This window comes from Psittacula echo, assembly GCF_963264785.1.
Source record: "Psittacula echo genome assembly, chromosome: 6".
NCBI lineage: Eukaryota > Metazoa > Chordata > Aves > Psittaciformes > Psittacidae > Psittacula > Psittacula echo.
In genome coordinates, this window is record NC_137743.1 from 30,500,581 (window position 1) to 30,522,506 (window position 21,926).

The window sequence follows — 21,926 nt, forward strand, 5'->3', positions numbered from 1 at the left end:
GTTGCAGAAAAGCAGGTTAATTTTGCTTGCAGTTACCAAGAGACATAATTCTTTGCCTTTACAAGCACTATAATTTCTAAAACAGAAAGTATTTATCCAGAAAACTTAACAATTCTAACAATAGAGTTTGCCATCTATGATAGAAACATGAAGAGGTTTTGACAAGTATTAAAACATAGTTGCATCTGCTTAGTGGGAAATTGCAAATCACTGTGTCCTATTATAAGTTATGGTGGACTATAAATCTAAATTATGTGGCTCACAGAAGCTATCTTCCATCCTTTAAAATGAAAGAATAAAGAAGCTAATGCTAGCCATCACCTGAACAGATGAGGGCTTGAAAGATTTGGTGGTATGACCAGTGCATTTTGTAGAGCCTCAGTGCAAGTCCCCATCAAACAAAAAAAAATCCTTTTTAAACAGCCTCACTGAAAGCCACTAGAAATGCAAATCCAAACTTCACAACTGAACTTGTGTGCTGGCACTTCCTCACTTTTTTACTCTATTCATTTGAAATTAGGTAATGAATTAACATAAAATATTGCAAAAGGAAAAACATGGTGCGAATGTAAGAGAACAAACCTGAAAGAGAACACTTCCTACCTTTTGTAATGAAATATCTTTACAGATTTCTCTTGAGGATGAAAACAGTAGAAGTGCAGAGACTTTAAGGACTGCTCTCCCAGTCTTCTGTCTCACTGCTGGCTGTGCTCCTTTGGAGGATACACATTGGATTTTTTCATGACTTGGCTACAGCTCAGAGCTTAAGTATAGTTCTGCCTGTCCTTCTTTCACAGAATCATAGAATAGTTAGGGTTGGAAAGGACCTTAAGATCATCTAGTTCCAACCCCCCTGCCATGGGCAGGGACACTTCACACTAAACCATGTCACCCAAGGCCTCATCCAACCTGGCCTTGAACACCGCCAGGGATGGAGCATGCACAACTTGACAACATTCATAACAACCCATTCCAGTGCCTCACCACCCTCACAGTAAAGAACTTCTTCCTTATATCCAATCTAAACTTCCCCTGTTTCAGTTTGAACCTGTTACCCCTTGTCCTGTCACTACAGTCCCTGATGAAGAGTCCATCCCCAGCATCCTTGTAGGCCCCCTTCAGATACTGGAAGGCTGCTATGAGGTCTCCACGCAGCCTTCTCTTCTCCAGGCTGAACAGCCCCAACTTTCTCAGCCTATCTTCATATGGGAGGTGCTCCAGTCCCCTGATCATCCTCGTGGCCCTCCTCTGGACTTGTTCCAACAGTTCCATGTCCTTTTTATGTTGAGGACACCAGAACTGCACACAATACTCCAAGTGAGGTCTCACGAGAGCAGAGTAGAAGGGCAGGATCACCTCTTTCGACCTGCTGGTCACGCTCCTTTTGATGCAGCCCAGGATACGGTTGGCTTTCTGGGCTGCGAGCGCACACTGAAGCTGGCTCATGTTCATTTTCTCATCGACCAACACCCCCAAGTCCTTCTCTGCAGGGCTGCTCTGAATCTCTTCTCTGCCCAACCTGTAGCTGTGCCTGGGATTGCTCCGACCCAGATGTAGGACCTTGCACTTGGGTCCTGATTGGTTTCTGATGACCTGAGAGTGTTTGCAGTTACCCTAGGAAAAAAAGCGAATAGGTTTCTGGGATTCACCTTTTGCGAGTGATTTACAGATGATTGTCTAAAAGAAACTCATCCGCAGTCTCTGTTACTGTACTTGAGAATTTATGGGATGAGGTTTTTTTCTGAGTAACATTCCAAGGAAGGAAAAAGAAAGACCTGTGACACTAGGAATGTAGCTCTGATTGAGCTATCCCACATGGCTGATTACAGGAAAGCTGTGACTTTTATTCTTCTCTCTTTTACCCTGTAATTGAGCTCTGAGGTATTCAGTTATAAATTTCAAAGAGAAATCCACAAGGATAGAAAGGAACTTAATGACTTAGCTCACTGCAACAAACATATCCCTGGTGTCAGCCTGTTAACTTTGACTGAGTGATTCCAAATTTGAATTTGGCCCACAGAACATTTAGATGAAATCTTGATCTTAAAATTCTTGTCTTAAGAGCCCTCACCCAGCATTTTTCTTGTATCATCAAAGTCACAGTGTAATTCAAAGAATAACCGAGAGTAGTTCTTGCAGTAATTTTAAGCAACCTCCATCACTAAAGGAAAAAGAGAGTGTTAAAACAAAATAGGTTTTTATGGCACTTCTTTTGGACTGATGTTATGCAAAGGGATCCTGTTCAGGGCCCCAAACCAGACCCTGCCTGCAGGATACTTGTGTCTGTTACATATTTCTGGAGGAGGGGAGGAATATATTTTTTTAAGATGCTATGCAAACATCTTGCTGTGCAGGCAGATGGCCACTTAACAGCAGGGCTTTGGTGGCAGTGGTGGATCCTTGTAACAGAGCAAACTGAGAAGCAGTTGGTTCTTTTCCAACTGAAAATGGAACAGAGGTTTCACAGGGTGTATGTTAGGGGGGTGAGCATCTCACCTGCGCTTCCTAGATGGATGACATGGGCCCTGGTGGAAGAGCACCTGACTTTGGTCAGAAGGGCTGGGAGTTTTGGTGCTGCTCAGGTGATAGCCTGTACTCTTAGGGGGTTGTCTTCCTGACCCTACAGCCAGAGAGAGCCTGAGACTGGTGGGTGTGATGGCAGGCTGGGCTGTGAAAGAAGGAAACAGAATAAGGATTTAAGAAGTCTGGTGAGAAGAGTGACATCGATGAAAAAGAGGTCATGCAGAGAGACCTGTGGATTTGTAACCACTCCTTGTGGGAAGAATCAGATCATTTAATGGGTTAGTGTGCAAAGCTGGTGAGGCTAGTCTAGCTCTTGTTGGGGTTGGAAGTCTCTTTCCTCCAGTTCCTGATCTCAGAATAGTGATCTGTGTAGGGAAAAGCATAATTGTTTCTTCCCACATCTCTGTTTTTAAGAACATCTTGTATTTTAGTGGGGGAAAAGAGTCTAGGCTGCTTTTATTGTGTCCCTGTTCCTGTTGAGTATTAAATTGTGATCTGCATTGGCTCGCGCACTTTCTCTGTTGTGTTTTAAACAGCCTCTGGTGTGAAACATGTTAGATGGCAATGATTCCTGATGTCCCGGGGAGAGCTGTGTGAGGACAATTCAGAAGTTTTAGTGCACTGCATTAAACTTTCAGTCATCCTCCTAGAGGCTGAGAGATTGGTTTTGGTTTTGAAAGTCTTAATTAAGAGCAGTCGATTAAAATGTTTGTAAGGCTTTGAACTAAAGGAAACATTTCATTAGGTAACACAGTCGATTCAACTGGCACATAAATAGGTCATGGGGTTTCTATCAAGCAAACGATGTTCAGGCTCCCATTGTCAATATAAATATGAAGCATTTAAATAAAAAAACAAACCCTCACCTCTGTTCCTAACACCATTCCAACAAGGGTGTTCACAGTCAAAATTTCATGGTATAGACTGCCTTTCAAGAGCAGTCACGTGGACCCCTCCTACCAGCATTTAATGCCTCATGGCATCATTGTTAACAAGCTCAGGGCATGGCTTCTGCAGAAAAATCACATCAGGAAAGTTTTTGCTGTGTTCTACTCCTTTTCAACTATGATGGAGCAGCTGGAAACAGGTTGGCTAACCAGCGTGGTGTAACACGGCAGCTTTCTGTGGGCTGGCACAAAGGGCTGCTGGGGCCCAGCTTGGGACTACTGCTCTACCTCATTATACAAATGTGGCTCTATGCAGCCATGAAAGGAATGGGAATAGAAAGATGAAAGAACTCAAAACCACTTTGCTATTTCAATCAGGTCACCCTTTTCCTTGTTTTTTTCTCCACTGTGTCTCCCTTCTCTCTCTCACCAAACAGCGGCTCTTTGTCTTCATTTCCATGGGCTTCGCAGCTTCTCCCCACTGTATCATAGAATCATAGAACCATAGAATGGTTTGGGTTGGAAGGGTCCTTAAAGATCATGTAGTTCCAGCCCCCCTGACATGGGCAGGGACACCTTCCGCTAGATCAGGTTGCTCAAAGCCTCGTCCAGCCTGGCCTTGAACACTGCCAGGGATGGGGGATCAAAACTTCTCTGGGCAATGCCTGCCTCAGTGACAGAGATCTGGCGATGCCTCACTCCTGTACCTACTAGTATTTTGATCCCAGACCTCTGTGCTTTCTCCTGCTTCATTGTTGCCCTGTAGAAAAATTCATACCCATAAAGTGGTGCTGTCCATACTTGCATCTCCTCATGGACTCTGCTATCTCCAAAATAATAAAAAAGTCAAAAATATCTAGCAACATTTGGCAATAGGGGTGATAAGATCTGATTTTGTTGTTTCTAAGAGACAGGCCAATTCAAGCCTGAGAGGATGAGCCATACCGGTGTAGGGGTATTCATGTCACTATGACTGCTGCTTTACCACAGATTATACCTGTTGGGTACATCAGTATATCAAGAAGACAAAACTACAGTCAAATCCTTGCACAGTCAAGCCCTAAAGGCAGTGTCAGTCCAAGCACTCCCAGAGTAACTAGGTAAGCTAGGTAGCCTGACCAAGCATGACAAATACTTGTCTTCCATGGCAAGCTGCTGCAGCTACAAGTCATGGGACACAGATTGTATGCAGGCTGCTGGAGCCATGTTCTGATGGCTTGTGAACACCTGTATTTCTCTGACATGGTATTTCTATTTCATTATCTTTTCTTATTTTCAGTATGGCATCATTAGATAGTCAAAGCTACTTTCAGCCATGTGGACTTGTTTAGGACATATCAGTAAAGTCAATTATACTCATTGCATTAGCTGCTTTGTTATCTAATCAAAGGCCTCTGGTGCTCTACCTGAACTTTATTTTTGTGGAGAAGTACAGTTTTGATGAATACTTTGATAAAACAGGAAAAGCTATTTTGGGGGAAGTTGCTTTGCTTTTGTACAGTGGATTTTTATTATTTTAAACACAGGAGCCTTTGTTTAAAAGAGAGAAAGCCTGCAAATTTTCTTGTTTACTTTGCCTTTGCTTCCCCTTCTGACAGGGGGTAAAACTTTATCAGCCTACTCTCCTGTGAGCTTAACCCCAAATTTCACTGTATGATGTCTGTGCTGTTCTTTACACAGGAAAAAAAAAAGAAAAAGAAAAAAAAAAGGGGGAGGGGAGAGGGATTTAAAATGCTGTGGCCAACTGTGCTCATCAAGGATGCGAAACGCTTCAGCACTTGGTCTGGCTTGGAAACTCGGGGGAAACTCAGCAGTGATACTGAGGGCAGGGGAAGATGGATCACAGCTCTAAAAAGGCTTTCTCTTGTGGGCTCTCTGCACCTGTTTCCTCTCTTGACTTATTTCTGTCTATCTGAGGTGTCGAGAGCAACACTCAGGCAGATGTGGCTAAGCGTTTTAAGATGAGGCAGAGAAGGCGAGTCAAGTCATTGAGACATAGCCATGCATTCTCCCAACTCTTTGATGTTTCTCTGAGACTCTCACGTCCTGCTGAAGTTTGCTTGTAAAGTCATTGTTAGAAGGCATTTTGATGCTTCCCCACAGGGAAAAAAATAATGTAACACAGAGTCGCTCTCTGCATTAATCTCAGCACCTCACTTCCTCCCACAGCTTCTGTGGAAGACCAGGGTCATAAATTTTCCATGCCCTCCTGGCTTTCCAGCCCTCTTTGCTAGGGCCAGCCCTTGCTTTCCAGAACCAGGTTAAGCCCCAGATATTCACGGCTTTGTGCAATGGGATGGGGTTGTACCCCTCAGTGCAGGTGTTGAGAAGCCTCAGAGCACCCCTTTCCTTATCCTGCAGAGAAGAAAGAACCTCCCTCCTTGGCTGCAGCTCACTCACAGGCAAAGCAGAGGTCCCAGCCAGTCCCTGCTGCCAGGATTTAGATGCTTAGGTGATGAGTGAGTGGCCACAGCCCTCTCTTGGCCCCTTCTGAGAGAGGACAGTCTGAGAGCACTTCAGCTGTGCACACCTGGACAAACAAGACTGCACGGGTCTTTTCTCCCAGCTTGTCTTCCAAGACATGCTGGAAAAGGAGTCTTTAATTTTTATTGTTCACATATTGATGTCCCAACTGTTGGGGCATCACAAAGGCCAAAGGCAGTTCTACTGAATAAATGAATGGGTAAATGGACTGAATGTGATGCCTGTTTCTTTTTATTAAGTGCGCAGGAACCTTACAGATGCTTTCTGTTTCTTCTCCTCCTTGGAGCTGTGGTCCCCCCGTGCATTGCAGACACCAGAGCAAGCAGGTAGGGTAGAGTTCAGTTTGTAGGATGAGGTTTTATACTAGCCCTGACCTGCAGCCAGCAACCATAACATCTCCAAGCCTCTGCTCCAGTAATGAGAAACAAGCAGCCTGGAGGAAAGGTATAAAAATAGCTCCTTGAGTAAAATCTATTTCCTCTGTATTTAGTTGTATGTCTTGAAATACATGTAGTATGGTGGAAAGGGGGGAGTTGTTCTGTAGTGCTTGGCCCATCAAGCTAACGGGAAGGTCATCCTGAAAGAGCAACGGGAGCATGTGGATAGCTTGTGTCTTGTGTTTCCTCTGGGGCCAGTCTAAATTTAGCAGCTTCACAGATGGACATCGGACTGTAATCCATCTGAGACTATGGGGGAAAGAGTAGGATCTGGGTTGTTTGCCTAGGCTCTTTTGCTGTATAACCAGCTTCAGTGAGCCATCATTGTTATGTTCCTCATGGTTTTCTGCTTTGCTCAATACGCTGCAACTTACTCCCTGATCATTTTCCCTGAAATGCTTAAAGTTTAAGCATGAAGGAAAAATAAACTGCTAATTCTGGGTTCATGCCTGAAATCCCTTCTAACTTTATGTCAATCTGTGGATGTACGTTTTAATAGCATCCTGACAAAGGTTGACCGTATAACTGGTACTTGCAAGAATTGCAGTAACACCAATACTTGATGATTTCAGCTTCCCAAAAATGTTGCCTCCTCACTCTTTCAGCTTCCAGACAGTTAAAGGGACTTATCCTTATGCAGTATTTGCATCCTGAAAGGTCTGTTCACTGCTGGGCTGGTCCTTCCGTTGCTAATCTTGAACAAATATTTTATGAGTATGTTTTGAAGTGAACTAGCTCTGCTAAAAATCCCATTTCCCTGATCAATCTGAGCCGGAGATATGCAAACTGCAGTACAAAGCACATGTGTATTAAATAATGTATTTCAAGTAATTGAAATTATGTTTATGTATATTTGCTTCAGCACACTGCCCAGATTTGATATATTCATCCTGACACAAGAAGCCTGATTTTCCTGTTATTTACGCAAGCATTTTGTCAGAGCAGTTATTGCCAGGTTACGCATTTTGCAAAAGAGCCTTAACCAATGCAAACTTTACTTAGTTCAGATTAATCCCAAATTATAAAAAGCAGAGTTAATGTTATTGTCACATGATGGTCTAGAAGTCTATGGCAGGAGATTATTTACATAAATGCCAATGTACTTTTTCTGTTCCTATTAACTGGTCTCACAAAATATATTATCTCTTCTTACAAATGTTGCCTTTTAACTCCAGAATTGTATTTTTTGAAGGTTTTTTTTTTGGTTGGTTGGTTGGGTGGGTTGGTTTTTTAAGGCAGGGTCCATACTTGACTATATTTTCCCTAAATCTGTTTAAATAAGTCTCTCACAGTTCAGAACAGGTTAACAGAGGTTAAACCATTCTTGCCTTTGGATGTCCTGAGCATTTATTAAAAGGTGCTGTTCTATGTATGTATCATGTATTCTGCATGAATGCACTAAATAATTATTGATTCTGCAGAATTGTAATGCAGTGAAATAAGTACTTTTTTCCTTTCTGGAGTTTGCAAAATACAAATTAAATTTTCCACAGTGTAAAAATAGCAAGAGGTAATTGTTTGCGTATTGCAGGAAAGGTTGGGATGGCCTCCAGTCTCTCTAAAGGTGCGCCTCCCAACAGAAACAATAGTAATGGACTCTCCAACACTTCATGTGATAGAGCAGCCCTGTCTTCTTATCTTAAGCAAGAGAATTTGCAGCTCACGTGTGTTGGCGACACCTGTTTTCATGAAGTGAACCTAAGGTTCCATATTTCTCGCCAATAACATCAAACTGCCTGATTCCAAACTGTAATTTTTATTGCCCTTTGCTTTTGTAAACCAAAGGGATTAGAAGTTTAAAAGGAGCACACAGTGTTCATATTTCAAGGGCATTTTTCTATTTTCTAGATTAGGGAGGAACACTGAAATCTTTCAACTCAAAATACACTCTAAATAAGTATTTTTAGGTCTTCATACATTTCAGTTTTACTCCTTCCAGACTGCACCCAGCTCTTTATTTTCTCTATAGATTTCATATATCTTCAGAATTTTAAGTTAATAGCTACATTTTGCCAAGGAATATATACCCAGTTTCCTTGGAAATCTATGGGAATTGCATTTAGGTATCACAGAACAGATTCTGGCCATAAGAGCCAAATGGCATTCTTCAGAAAAACACCGAAGAATTAACTCTGCAGGACTCTTACTCATTGAAATAAAAACATTTTTCCTTCCACTGACTGCAAAAGTCAGATTAAGTTTCATGCAGTGTGAAGCATTCAGGGTGCTCTTGATGCGAAGGAAGGCCATTCAAACATATGAAAAAGCTTAGTAAAAAAAATTTTGTGCATGGATGGCAGGGGAAGGTAGTTCAGGCTTTACACCCAGTAGTCTTCATGGCCATTGCACATCTGTTCAGAGAAATCTGCTGTAGTTGTGCTATGCATACACAGTGCTATTCCACAGGAGAACTGCTTTGTACGTAGTCATCACCTGGGAGCTATATACGTATATACTGCAATGTTCAATCTGCTACAGCCTTTCCTTATTTTGAAGATGTGTCTTTCTTCACGTAAAGATGCAAAAATGCACATTCCACTCCCCATCAGCTTGCTGATTGCCATCGTAAAACATACTACAGGACATGCAGGCACAGCAGAGATGGGCCTGATCTCAGCAGCACTGGGGGCTCGTGCTTCTCTGCTGAGCAAAAGATAGTTGGACAGATGGAAGTGCCCATTTTGTCTCATTAAAGGGAGGCTGAACGTCTTTGAGTGTCATATATGTGTTCTGTGCCTACCCAAGCAGCCAGGATCTATAGCATCACTGAAACCAGGAGATAGTACAACAGTACAGGTGACACATAATGTCATGCACCTTGAGGCTTTTGCAGTAAAACCTGAACAGCAATGACAGGAGAACCAAGGCAGATCACAAAACCCATCTAGGATAAAATGAACTTTTTTTCCATCCTAGGTTAATTTTAACCTGGATCGGTTTGCAGATCAGATTCACTGTAAGGCTGCACAAACATTTCTGTTGGCACAGGGGAAGCAGCAGGAAGGAGCAGGCACCAGGGAAAGACAGACGGGCAACAAAGGGGTTTGGCAGGGATGTTGGCTTTTGACAATTCAAAGTGCTCATGGAACTATCATGTAATATAGAGCTGTTGCATACCAAGAGATTGGCTGAACATAGGAATTAAAAAATACTCCATGACATCATGTACTTGTCCCTCTCACAGAAAGACAACAGGTTTTTCTCTCTGTGAGGGCTGGAAATGCCATTGTGTAGAAGTCCATCTTTTGGCAATGTCTGACGGTATCCAGCAGAAGAGGGATTTCTAGAGTACTTGGTCTAGACTAGCAGTTGCTCACTGATGTTCCCAGGAGCAGCATTTCTGTACTGGACATCAGCAGACATCCTGCCTGCAGAGAGCTAGCATCCTAAATGCCATTATTGCTAGTGTGTGGCACCAAAGAATGAAAGCAGGCAGAGGTGCTCCACACTGAGAAAAGCAGAGGGGTTGTTTTCTAGCCACTCATTCCACTAGCTTAAAAAATAGTCTAGTTTTCCTTTAGTTCTCTGCACTAAGGCTGCCTTTTTTGTGTGCCCTTGTTATTTATACCCACCATTAAGTTTCAATAACAGCTTTACAGGTTCTTTTATGCTTGTCTTAAATCTGCTATTGTAAATCAGAAAGCTTTGCCATCCTGAATATTGCCTGGTAAGAACTTCTATGCGTTTTTACCCTAAGAAAAAAAGGGAAGTGGAAAATGCAGTTAATGCAATAATTTTGGCCCAAATAAAGAAAAGCTTTTATAATATTGACATTGAATTTTATTTTAATTCCAGTCCAATTCCTGTAGACTGGCCAAACAGAGAAAATCTTCCCTCTAACTCACAAATGGTGTGTGCCAGTTTTGTAATTTTAGTTTTAGTTTGCCTTGAATCATAATTGTGTTGGATACTAGGTAAGGAGTAGGTGATGAACAGAGCTTGCGCCTTCTGCAAAACATCTCAGGAAAATAGTCTGAATACTCTTCCTTTAAAAAAAACCAACCAACCAAACAACAACAAAAAAAAACCAAACAAAAAACAACAACAAAAAAAACAAACAACAAAAAACCTGCTCAAAACCACAACCAAACAAGAAAAAAAAACCACCAAACACCAAAAACCAACAAAACCAAACCAAACAAAAAAACACCAACCAAAACAGATAACAACTTACTCTAAGGGAGAAGAAACGCCATTTAAAGAGAAAATTAGCTGTGGTTTCTACCTTCTAAATAGAACAACCTCAGGCAAGTTGAGACAGGCAAGTCAGGAATACTTTTGTTATACTATTAGTCTGTAGTTGCTAAAACAACAACTCACCTTTGTCATGCACAAGTGGGTGAGGCTTCTGTTTGTCTTGGAAAGCAGACCATGATGGGCTGAGACAGACCCGTGATTTCTCTGCTGAGGCCCAACACAGTAAGACAGGAGCCAGAACATGTCCAAAAGGCAGCGCTTTAACGCTTTGTGTCTCCCATCACTGGGTATTGCAGGAACTACCAAAGATATGTCTCTGCTCTAATGGAGATAAGTGCTTCAGGAAATTAACACAAAACCTGCTTTAAAGTTTTATTTCACTTTTTTCTGCTGAAGGCTTGGGTTTTTATTCTGACCAGCTTGTTCAGGATGCATCCACCATCCAGCGTAGCTCTCGAGCTATGTACAGTACTAACATAGCATGGCACGTAGCTTCACTTACTGGACGTTTAACTGGTTTGTGAGGTCAGGCTCTTTGCTGCAGCCTCACTTGAGTGTCACTCATCTGGAGGTACTGCTGGCCAGTCAGAAAAGTCCACTCTTGTTGAAGCAGTATAGCCAGTCCAGGACAGGTGAACTTACACTGAGATCTTGGAGGATGGCAGCGGGGCAGGACTGTATGCCAGCTTCTGTTTTCTTAAGCAACTCACTGTCAGAAAATGGTTACTGCTTAGGAAGAAGCTGTATATGTAGTGGAATTGGTCCTGTGCCCAGGAAACCAGAGGAAATAGACAATGTAGGAATCTGTTCTAATATATCTGAGAGGCAAAATTAGGCTGGAGGTTGAAGGGGCACATGTGTTCCACAGGTCTGTTCTACTCCCAAGAGTGAATGAAACTCTTGCAGATTACACCTACGTGAATATCGTGGGGGCAACTCTAAGTTCCCTTGAGACAGACTGAACCCCATGAAAGTGAGTCTGTGTATCTTATTCTGCAGTCTACCTCCGTCTACCTCATGCTGTTTATGTGATGATCTTTTTATGACAGTTTTGGGGTAAGTCTCCGAGTAACTTGTCTTTTTTTTTTGGTAGGCTCTTCCTTCTTTATAGGATGCAGAGAAATATAAAAGATGGGTTGTAAATTAGGAAAAAGAAAGGTTAGGCTAGTGTCGGTAGGGGAATTCTGTTGTTTGGAGGAGATGGGTTGCACAGCATAATGGTGAGGTCCATCTCAGCAGAGCAAACAGGTCTGGCTGTGGCTTTTAAGGCTCTACAGTAGAGTTGGTGGGCCAGGATGCTGTTTGTTTCCATATACCCATCCCGTGCTGACGTTTACAGCAGAGGGATCAGGAAAGATATATTCTAACATTTGCTGAACATATGCCTACATCACAGTTCAGCGTGGAGTTTGTGCTGGACTGTCTATATTTCTTCTTAATTTGTTTGTTTTAGCTAGTTGAGAATGTTCTTTTTTTACCTACCACTGTGCTGAAGTGAGGAGCCAAAAACCTCTCCTTGGAGTTGTGCTCCCTTGCGCCAGGAGGGAATATGACTCTTCTTTATTTCTTTCTTTCTTTTATTTTTTCATTTTATTTTTTTAGTTTTCTTTTAAATTATTTTTAATTTATTTGATCAGGTTTAGTACCCGAGAAAGTTGTTGTTTTTTCCAACTGGCACGACAAGGCCCTGGCTATTTTTAAAGAATGTGGTTCATTTGATTTAATCTAATGAATGTTTAGTGCTGTTGAAAATAGCTGGAGCCAGAGCCAAGAATAATGTACTGAAATGTGCTGCTTGAGCAAGGGCTGCTTCACTCTGCCAATCTGCTTTCCCCTCAATTGTTCAGATTTACCTGGTTTTGCCAGTAGCATTTGCAGGCAAGACATATTGATCGAGGTGCTTTTTAATACTGAATCTAAAGGCCAGTAATGTCAGAGACATATTTTGCCACACTCATTTCAAGACATATCAAACAATAACAGCTCTTCTTGTTCAGTGTAGGATGTCTAATCTCTGTTTCTGACCACTTTGAAGGGAATGTGAAATCCTAATATCCTTTTATTGTGCACAGGAAAATTGAGGCATGAAATGGTGATATTTTTCCCTAAAGTCACTGAGAAAGCAAGTGAGAGAATCAGTAATGAAACTAGTCAGCTAGTGGGTTCCTTAAGCTGCTCTGTAACTCTTGATTTCTCCATGAACTGACACAAGACCATAATCAGAAAACAAGTCCTGTATTTAAGTCCTTGCTCCTGGAGTTTCTCATTGACTGGTTCTTGGCATATCCATGTTTACTGTCCTGCCTGCATCTTCTGAATTGTTCTGCAGAGCTACCTAACTCTCCCTATTAACAAAGCTTAAATTTCATACGTTTCTTTGCACTATCTGAACATCATAGAATCATAGAATAGTTTGGGTCGGAAGGGACCTTCAAAGGCCATCTAGTCCAACGCCCCTGCAATGAGTAGGGACATCTCCAACTAGATCAGGTTGCCCAAAGCCACATCCAGCCTGACCTTGAATGTCTCCAGGGATGGGGCAGCCACCACCTCTCTGGGCAACCTGTGCCAGTGTTTTACCACCCTCATTGTAAAACTCTTTTTCCTCACATCCAGCCTGACTCTCCCCTCTTTCAGTTTAAAACCGTCACCCCTTGCCCTATCACAACAGGCCCTGCTGAAAAATCTCTCCCCATCTTTCTTATAGGCCCCTACTAAGAACTGAAAAGTTACAATAAAGTCTCCCCAGAGTCTCCTCCTCTCCAGGCTGAACAACCGCATTGAATATGTCTCTGAAAATCATAATGCATATTTAAATGATGTATTTAAAACTGTACAGATCTCTCTTCCTTTGCCATCCTTGAGTTATTTCTGATAGATAGCTGGTTTCCTATTCCTTCCGAAGAAATGAGTAGCTAATACTTAAGCTTCATTGGATTAAAAAAATAAGTCAGCCATAAAACATCTTACTCTGTGATAGTAGTGCCCATAGGGATGGATTTTCTGCAGAGATCACTTTACGCCCTAAAGCACAATGTATGATTGACTTGCATAAGTAACGAACAGATGTTCCTGACGGTTATTACGTTATTCATCTCTCTGTATATGTGATGGGGGAAGGAAACAGCACCTGTTACTATGGGAGAAATGTTGTTGCTGCTGTTCTGCATTAGAGACCTCCAGGGCAATCTGGGATGGGTGTATTTCACTGCATTTGTGTTGACCCAAATGAAGCCATGCCAATTTACATCCACTAGTTATTTTGTCCCGTGTTTCCCTCAGATAGGTCCCTCAGTTTATAACCTAAGAAAATTAAATAGCTGATGCAGATATAAGGAGACATTGCACTGGAGACAGTGTAAAAATTTCTGTGTTCCATCTTTCACCTCAGATTTTGCACAAGAGGTTGGGTAAAAGTATTAGAATTTGTTTCCCCTCTACAGGAAAAAATAATTTCTACAGACTCTCTCAGATTTCATATGAAAGCAGCTCTTACAGCTGGGGACTTTGTAAAGTTGTATGTAAAAGCAGACAGGACTAATTTCCCCATCATCCTGACAGACTGAGATGACTTCACTTCCATCAGCTGCATTGCACAGGGCAGCACACTTGGCCTGTGGCACAGGCACATTGCTAATAGCCTTAGCTTCAGATGCAGCAAGTCAGGACCCTAAAATTTTCTCAGCCACTCCACTGCAGATAACAGCAGTTGTGTTTAGAGTGTGGTGCCAGAAGATGTTTCCTTGAAGAATACCTGCAACTAAGGCACAGGTTAGAGCAAGGGGAGGAATGTTCTCTTTGCCAAGGGAAATACAGGTTATTTGTGGACCACAGAGTCACACATTAATGCACCCTGTCCAATAATGACATAAAAAATATAATGTGAACACAGAAGGTGATGTTAAGAATCCTTGCTAGTCCCAGCAAGAGCCTTCTCATCCATCACCCAGGGCAAGTCAGCTGTGCAGATTTTAACCCACCCCATGCAATCTCTGCAACACTGCTACTTCACAAAGGCCGGACTTCCTACTTGAAGCTAAAAGCTCAATGCAGTTGGCAGCGCAGCTCCGCTGATGATGGTGACAGAAGTCTTCATCAGCCAGGGCTGAAGCTGTACGTGTTTTTAAAGAATGACTTTTTACGTGTAACCTTCACAGTATCACTAGAACTGTAGACTGGGGGGAGAAGGAAAAAGGGGGAAGAAGCCTACTTCCCCCCAGAATGATGACTTCAATTCAGGTTTAATTAAGCAAACAGGTTTCAGAGCTGAGATTGCACCTTAATTCTATTTTAAAGCTTGGCTGTAATTATTACTTCACTGTCTAAACACTGTTTTATTGAAACTTCACCCCCAAGCAGTGCTCTATTGCTGTGTGTTTGGCGTAACACACCACATTTCCCAGATGCTATCCCTCGGCCCGATGGCCCAGGCACTCCTTGAGTGAGATCGGCCAAGCCCCCTCCGCTCCCAGCAACACAAGCCTGCTTCATCTCCCACGGCAGGCTTCGCGCTCCATGATGGCGGGTTTCGGCCCCTACCATGGCAGGCTGCGATGCCAGGCCTGGCCGCTAGATGTCCCCGCCCGCCGCCCCATCCGCCCTCTCCGCGGCCGGCGCATCCGGGACGGGCGGCGGTAGGTCCCCGCACAGCCGGGGCTGCTGCCCCCAAGGTGGGCGCTCGCAGCGGCCAGCTCTGCCGAAAGCCGCGGGAACTTAGGGGTGAAATGCTACTTGTAGGGTGTTTCCTAGTTCCCTCAATGAGGAGTCTCACAGATTTCCCTATGATGGCTTTTAAAACCCGCCGCGAGCAGGGCTCCAGCATATCGAGCACTGCACATAGACTGCTCAGAGTCCATGTTGCCGGTCCGGGCAGATACCCCAGGAACAGCGAAATGCCAGTGAAGAGCATGTTCATCTCACCCCTTTTTTCTGTTTGCATTGAAGCAGGCTGAGTTTAGGTGGAAGGTCATGGTGTGAGGAAGGGGGTCACAGAAGAGAGAGGTGTTCTATGAAGCAGAAAGCAGTGGGAGAAGTGAAGAGCTGCCTTCTCGAAAAAGCCCTGCTGCGAGTTTCATGAATCGCTCGGAGGCCCTAAAAGCTGGTGCCTTCTCCCTGCCTGGCACCTGAAGAGTGGCTGCCTGGGGCACTGTGGCAGAGACAAATGGTCTAGGGGAAAGGGAGAGGTGCATTAGGGTGGGGGCGCCCTAGCTGGTTCCCAGCCCACCTCTTCCTTCTCCAGCAGCAGCTGCGGTTTCTGCTCACAGTGAAAAGTATTATCACCCTGCTACAGGCACAGGACTGCACCCCCGAGACTTTCCCTTGCATCTCCCAGATAGGCAAAGACCCAAGTCAAAGAAAGAACACGCAGCAAAATGGAAACAGAGTTAAGGTTCCTTTCTTTCTTGTGCATTGAAAAGCACCTCAGTGCTCAAGGGCATTGGCAGGAAAACTTTGTGTGCTCCGGGCTTGTTATGAGGTGGCCAGTCTTTGCAGTGTGGCTGTAGTCGAAGAACAGTTCCTACAGCGCAGCCAGAAGTGAAGCAGGAAGGTTTTATTTGCTATCATGGTGGAGAGAATCTCTCAGGGAGGGTCTCTCGCTTGCTCCTACCAGGTAATGGGGTCCTTGTGCCAGGATGGCTCTAGGGTCCACACGGTGCTGCCTGGCAGCTACATGAAACCACCCACCACAGGCCACCCTGGACAGCAGCACCCACTACATAAGTGGAACCCAGGGTGGGTTTGTGAACACTGTGCTGGAGTCGCAGCCCTCATCTTCTGTCCAGACATGGCCTTGGCCCCACGGGACTGTTGCTCCAAAAAAAACATTATGCAGAAAACTGAAAGTCCAGATCACCAGTCTGCAGCATTGGTACAGCCATGCCTGCTCAGGCCAAAGCCTTGGCACGCAGAGGCACAGAGCACAGCACATCTCCCTTCTGCTGTTCCCTCTCAGCATGGATTTCTGCCTGGGAGAAGCAGCTCATTGGGTTTGTACAGCTTTAGTGCAAGAGTGCAAAACTATGATGCTGCTGCTCTGGAATCCTGCCTGACCTCTCCTACCAACTCCCTCCAGCAAGGTTCCAGAGGGTTTTGGCACCTCTAGTTTTCCATGCTTTAGGTGGGAAATCCTAACACAACAGGCTGGCACCTTCCAAAGCAAGCTGTACTTCTGGATCTTAGATGTCTTGGTCCGTGTGTCAGGAGGGTAAGCATTTACCCTACAGTGCCCCAGGCAAGTCTACTGGAGAACACACGCAGAGCCACTGAGATCCCAGCAGGCTGGTTTGTATTCTAGTTAGCATTTTCAACTAGTTGTAAAAAGTTTTAGCTGTCAGATCCTTACACTAAGGAACGGAAAGGGAAAAAAATAAAAAGAGAAAAAGAAAAAAGTTGTGAACTTAATAAAAAAACCCACGGCAAGGCAAGTTTTGCCTTTTAAAGACTTCGGAGGAGCCCCCTCCACGACCTATCAGAGCTGTAGCAGACTTCCTCCCAGGCAGTTTTTATGTCTCGCTTCCGACGTCGGATGTCGCCAGCCCGGGCGCAGCTGCAGCCGCTTGCCGCTGTACACCCGTCCTCCTTCCACACAGCGGCGGCAGCCCCGGCCGCCCCGCTCCTCGCGGCCGTGCAGCGTGCCCCGCCCGCCGCCGCCCCACAGCAGGAGGCGGTGCGGGGTCCGCGGGCCGCCCCGCCCCCGAGGTGCGGCGGGCACGGCGGGGACAGGGGCTGCGGGCGGCGCGGCCGCTTATCGCGGCTCTTTTTAAATAGTTTTTTTGGCCTTAGGGCTTTTTTCCTTTCTTTTTTTTTTTTTTCTCCTCTTTAATTCCTCCGTGCTCTGTTGTTTTTCCTAAGCGGACCGGTGGCTCCTTGCCATGAGCAGCCCGAAGGCAGCATGAAAGCGGGCAGGCGCGGCTATCCCGCCCGCTCCGGTGTAGGATGGCTCTTGGCGAAGTGCTGCTGCTGCTCCTCCTGCAAAGGTCGGTGGGGGCCGGGGTGTGGGGAGCTCTCCCCAGGGAGTCTGGGGCAGGCGCTGGGGGGCCGGGAGCTCGGCGGTGCCCCGCCGCCAGCCCGCCCTGACCGGGGACGCCGGGGGAAGGGGCAGGTGAAGGCGGGGAGCGGCCGGGCCCGGCGCCCCGCAGCCCGGTGACCCCGCAGCCGAGACCCGCCGAGGCAGCCACAACCCCCTCGACAGCGAGCCGCGGAGGGCCGGCCACGGGCACCGGCAGGGAGAGGGCTGAAATTGACAGGACGCTTTTTATCGTTGCTGGTAGGAAACACCTTGGGACTGTTAAGGTCGGTAGGGCAGGGAGAAATATTTGCTTAAATCCGAGTTTGTTTTTTTTTTTTTTTTCTTTCCAGTCTGTCTTGATCTTGGATAGGAGCAAAATGCTTTGAGAACATCTGTTTCTCACAGTTCACAAATCTGTGAATGGTGATGTGGGAAGGTCTGGGGAAGCTGGCTGAGCTGAAATGCTCGGAGAGATGTGGGAAAGCAGCAGCAGCTAGAGCGGCTTGTAAAAATAAAATAGAAATCTGGCGTTTACAAGGAGCAAGGCAGCTCAGATGCTTTGACTGGAGATTTCCCAGCCTGCAGTCTTTATGCTGTGATACGGCTCTTGAACTTGTTCTGGGTAATGTGAGTTTGTTGAAGATCTGTGTGCGGTATTTCAGTGTTTCCTCTTCTCTGAATGGCCAAGCAAAAATGTCCCAAAGGAAAAAAAAAACCCTTGCCTTTTGTTCTGGGTCATTTTTTATTTTTTTGCATGAAAGCTTTTAAAATGCCTTTTTTTGTACTTGTGGAACCCATTTGTACATCACCAGATAAAGATGACTTTGAGGATGGGTGGGTTTACTGATTTCTCAAGGCACACATTTGCAGTGTAGGAACTCTGTTTGCCCAGTTATTGAACTAAGTCACAGTTATGTGGTGACAGCAGCAAACTACGTGGTGATGGAGTTTGCTATGATTTCATAAGACATTGATCTTTTGCAGCCTGGGGAGGACACACTACTTCATGCCAAAGAAGTGACTCGTGAAGTCAATGTACAAAACCTTGCTGTCTTGCAGCCTCTAAGAAGGACCATGTAACCTGGTTGTAGGGGTAGGGCTGCTAACAGAAGGGTTGTAGTACTAAATTATTACCATGAAAAAAAGCCTGTGCTTTACTGGCTCTGGTCTTTAAAAGGTTGATTCTAACAGATTAAAATCTCTCTGCTGCCTGTCCTGCCTGCAAGCATCTCTAGAACGGGGAAGGGAAAACAGCTGGCTCTTCTCTCTCCTTCTGAAATGTTAACTCTGATTGCAGTTCTGATTTGCCAGGATAGTGACAAAAAGTGTTTTGAGATACCAATTGCTTTACTTCTTTCTTGTCCTCAGTAGTAAACTTCGGGCAAAAAGTTGTAAAAGGCTAGCTATTACGCTGTAAGTATTAAAGAAAATCAGAGGTAGTCAGATGTGGAAATACTACTCCCTGAATATAAGCGGGTACCAAACCTGACATTTGACAAGAGATTTGGGTGCCCTAAACTACAGCATCGCTGTGCTCATGTTGGGAGCTTCTGCCATTAAGCTTGGAGATGCTTTAATGTGTCAACTAGACCTTTGAGGCTCTAACTTGGTATATTCTGTATTGTCAATGATCATCTTTGCTTCTGGGAGACACTTAATCCCAGGGCTTCTCAGTGATCTCAGACTTGAAGTGCAAATAGGTGGCTGTTGTTTGTGTTTAAAATGGATGTGAAGCACCTTGGAGCTGTTCTCACTGCTGCCCCATATATGACCTTCCATTTGCCTTTGGAAATGTGCCTCTGCCTTTACCTGGTGACAGATGCCTGATGTACCTTGATCTTTTGTATCAAATGAGTAGGGTTTTTTTGTGCCAGTATGAACTGTTCAGTGAGAGAAATTGAGAAGATGAGCATGCAGTCTATGCCCAAACACAGGTTGTGTTGGTACAAGCTGTGTCAGTGCTTTTCATGATGTGGAGCTTGATGGTGATGTGGATGCTTGATCTCCTAAATAGCAATAATGATAAAGAGCTGGAAAAAAAACAAACTCTAGGTCATAAAATGTAAGTTTTGTGTAACTAGGAATTTCTCTGAAGGATTTTTACTGAGAACTCAAACTACTCTTTTTCATCAATCTTATGCTGGCTGTTGCAGCAGTATAGACCTTGATACTGGTTTTTTGCTTGTTTCTCTTGGTGATTTTCAGTTCTTGTCAGCTTTGCCCCTGTACAAAGCTACTGGGATCCATCCAGAGAAAGCAACTGACACTTAGTACCATTTGCAGTTTTGCTCTTACCCCGGTAGTCCCCTGTATGAACTAAATAAGGACTACTTGTCTGTTGTGAAGTATGGAGAGATATGAATCCTAATATAGGAGTGCCTCAGCGCAAGAGTCTGTCACTTGCTTTCAGCCATAAAAAGGGATATTTAAGAGCCTAGACTTGCACAGCCTTTAGGCCAATGGCCTTAATCTGTCAAAAGTGGGCAAGAAAGGCTTTCTACTGTACCTCCTAAATGCATAAGTGCTAAGTGACCTTGTGTAATGGGATGCTTCTTAATGCTGCAAAATTGGCCCTGAAAGCAGACTGATGTGAGGGTTTGAATTCAGATGGGCTTCTGATAACTGGAGAGTCATTGAACTCTTCTTAGAAATCAGTCAGCTGCATGCCCTGAGTGGGACAAGGTCAACACTTTGTTGCCTTTAAACACAAAGCAAAGTCCAGCGGGCGGGTTCTATTACTCTGCACTACCTGGTGCACAGAGCTCTGAAGGTCAGCGGTGGGTGCATGGAGCTTCGGTCAGGGGGAGACTGAACTCCAGGCTCTGATGTACTGTCGGGCTTTAAAGGCTACTCAGTGACTCAAATTTAACCTAGATTTTGTGTGCTGGATTGTACTCATGGCCTTATTTAGAGGACATTTCTTTGCAGAACTTGAGCTCATCCAGTTCTAGCTCCACCTAGGGCACGCTGGGGTTTTGTTGCCGTAAGGGGCACCAGGGGGTAGAAAGCACTAGCAAGGTGTAGGGAATGCTTTTCTTTGAGCACAAGGAAGGAGATGTTCTCATCTACTGAATTTGAGAAGCTAGCTGTGGGTGCATCCGGTACAACCCAGAGATACTCTTAACCAGTCTGTGGTTAAGAGTAGTCTATTATCAGCATGAGTTTACAGTGAAACACCTTACATCCTATTCTAGATAATATTACATGGCTGCAGAGTGGCTTCAGGTGAGAATATCAAACACTTTTTACTTGAAGGTAGCCAGAAGCAGGGAAGGATTTAAATGGATGCACCGATTCCCCTTCAGTAAAGAAATGTCTCTCTGCCTCCTTCAACAGTTGCCGTTCTGAGCAGGCTGTTAGTCATATCCTAACTTTTAATTTCAGAACAAAAGAAACTTAATTGGAATGTCAAATCTTTAATCTCGTTATGTTAAAAATTAGAGTGGGTTTGTGTCTGTACTAAACTCATATTTAAACTTGGTAAAGCTCTTATTTAAATTTACTGTGGCTTCTCCTATCTCTTATAGTTTTGCTCTTCCTTCTACATTTTTTTTACTGTCCTTGGTTTTGTTCTTTCCTTCGTTCTCCTCTTCCTACTATCCTTCACTGAGTCTTTGATTTGTTAGTCTGGTGAACCTCTTTGCTGTAAGATTAACAGAGTAAGCTTCTCTTGACAGAGTGATGGTGATACAACGACCTTGCATATCTTTGCTAGCTGGTCAGAAACAAGCCTTAACTGGAAGTTAGGCAAACCAGCATCATTACAAGGGTTGTCAACAGCATGTTAATAAAAGTTATTTCTTCGTTAGGTAAAAAGTGAGATCTGATGGTGCTTTTTATAGAAGGTGCTGACAGTGTTACAGTGAGCTGCAGAGCTTTGCTAAGGAAACTGGTACCTTTGTGCTGAGTGGTAGCAAGAGAGTGATCTGCAGTAATATATTCAAGCCCATAACATTTCCTAATTTGAACATATTTTATTTAGTGTTTCAGGCTGAGCCATGGTTACACTGTGTAAAGCATAATGGAATGCATGGCCAAAGCAGTTCCGTCAAACTGAGGCAGAGGAGAAAACAATAGTAAAATTGAGGGTGTCAGCCAAAGCTCACTTAGTTTCCTGGTCCTTCCTGAATGAGAAATATGAGGAAACTCTTTACCTTCCCCAGACTTCACTTGGTGAAGTCCATCTGTTGCTCGTTAGTTGCATCTCAGTGAAGTCAAGAGGATCAGGTGTCCTAGTCTTCTGTGGGCCATCTCTCTTTCATGCCAGGGTTGTGCTCAGCTCTTTCTCCTGGCAGGTTCACAAGCAAATGGCAGTGGTGAGGCTTGGGAGAGTTGTTGTTGTTTTCTTCTAGAGTTATTAAGAGAAAACTGGTAAGCCCATGACAGGAA

The 21,926-nt window shown here is 44.3% G+C and overlaps 1 protein-coding gene across 5 annotated transcripts in view; it reads left to right on the forward strand.

Annotated features, from left to right (window-relative positions):
* KALRN (kalirin RhoGEF kinase) overlaps positions 1–21,926 on the forward strand; it is a gene marked incomplete at its 5' end in the record, with an annotated part of 522,231 nt that overhangs the window by 428,454 nt on the left and 71,851 nt on the right. Inside the window, one exon of one of the 5 annotated variants that reach the window (XM_080620951.1) lies at positions 16,686–17,505. The exons of the other annotated variants lie outside the window; for them this stretch is intronic. Coding sequence (XP_080477077.1) covers positions 17,421–17,505 — 85 coding nt within the window. Of the gene's footprint in view, positions 1–16,685; positions 17,506–21,926 lie in introns of those variants that run through there. 5 annotated transcript variants of the gene reach the window in all.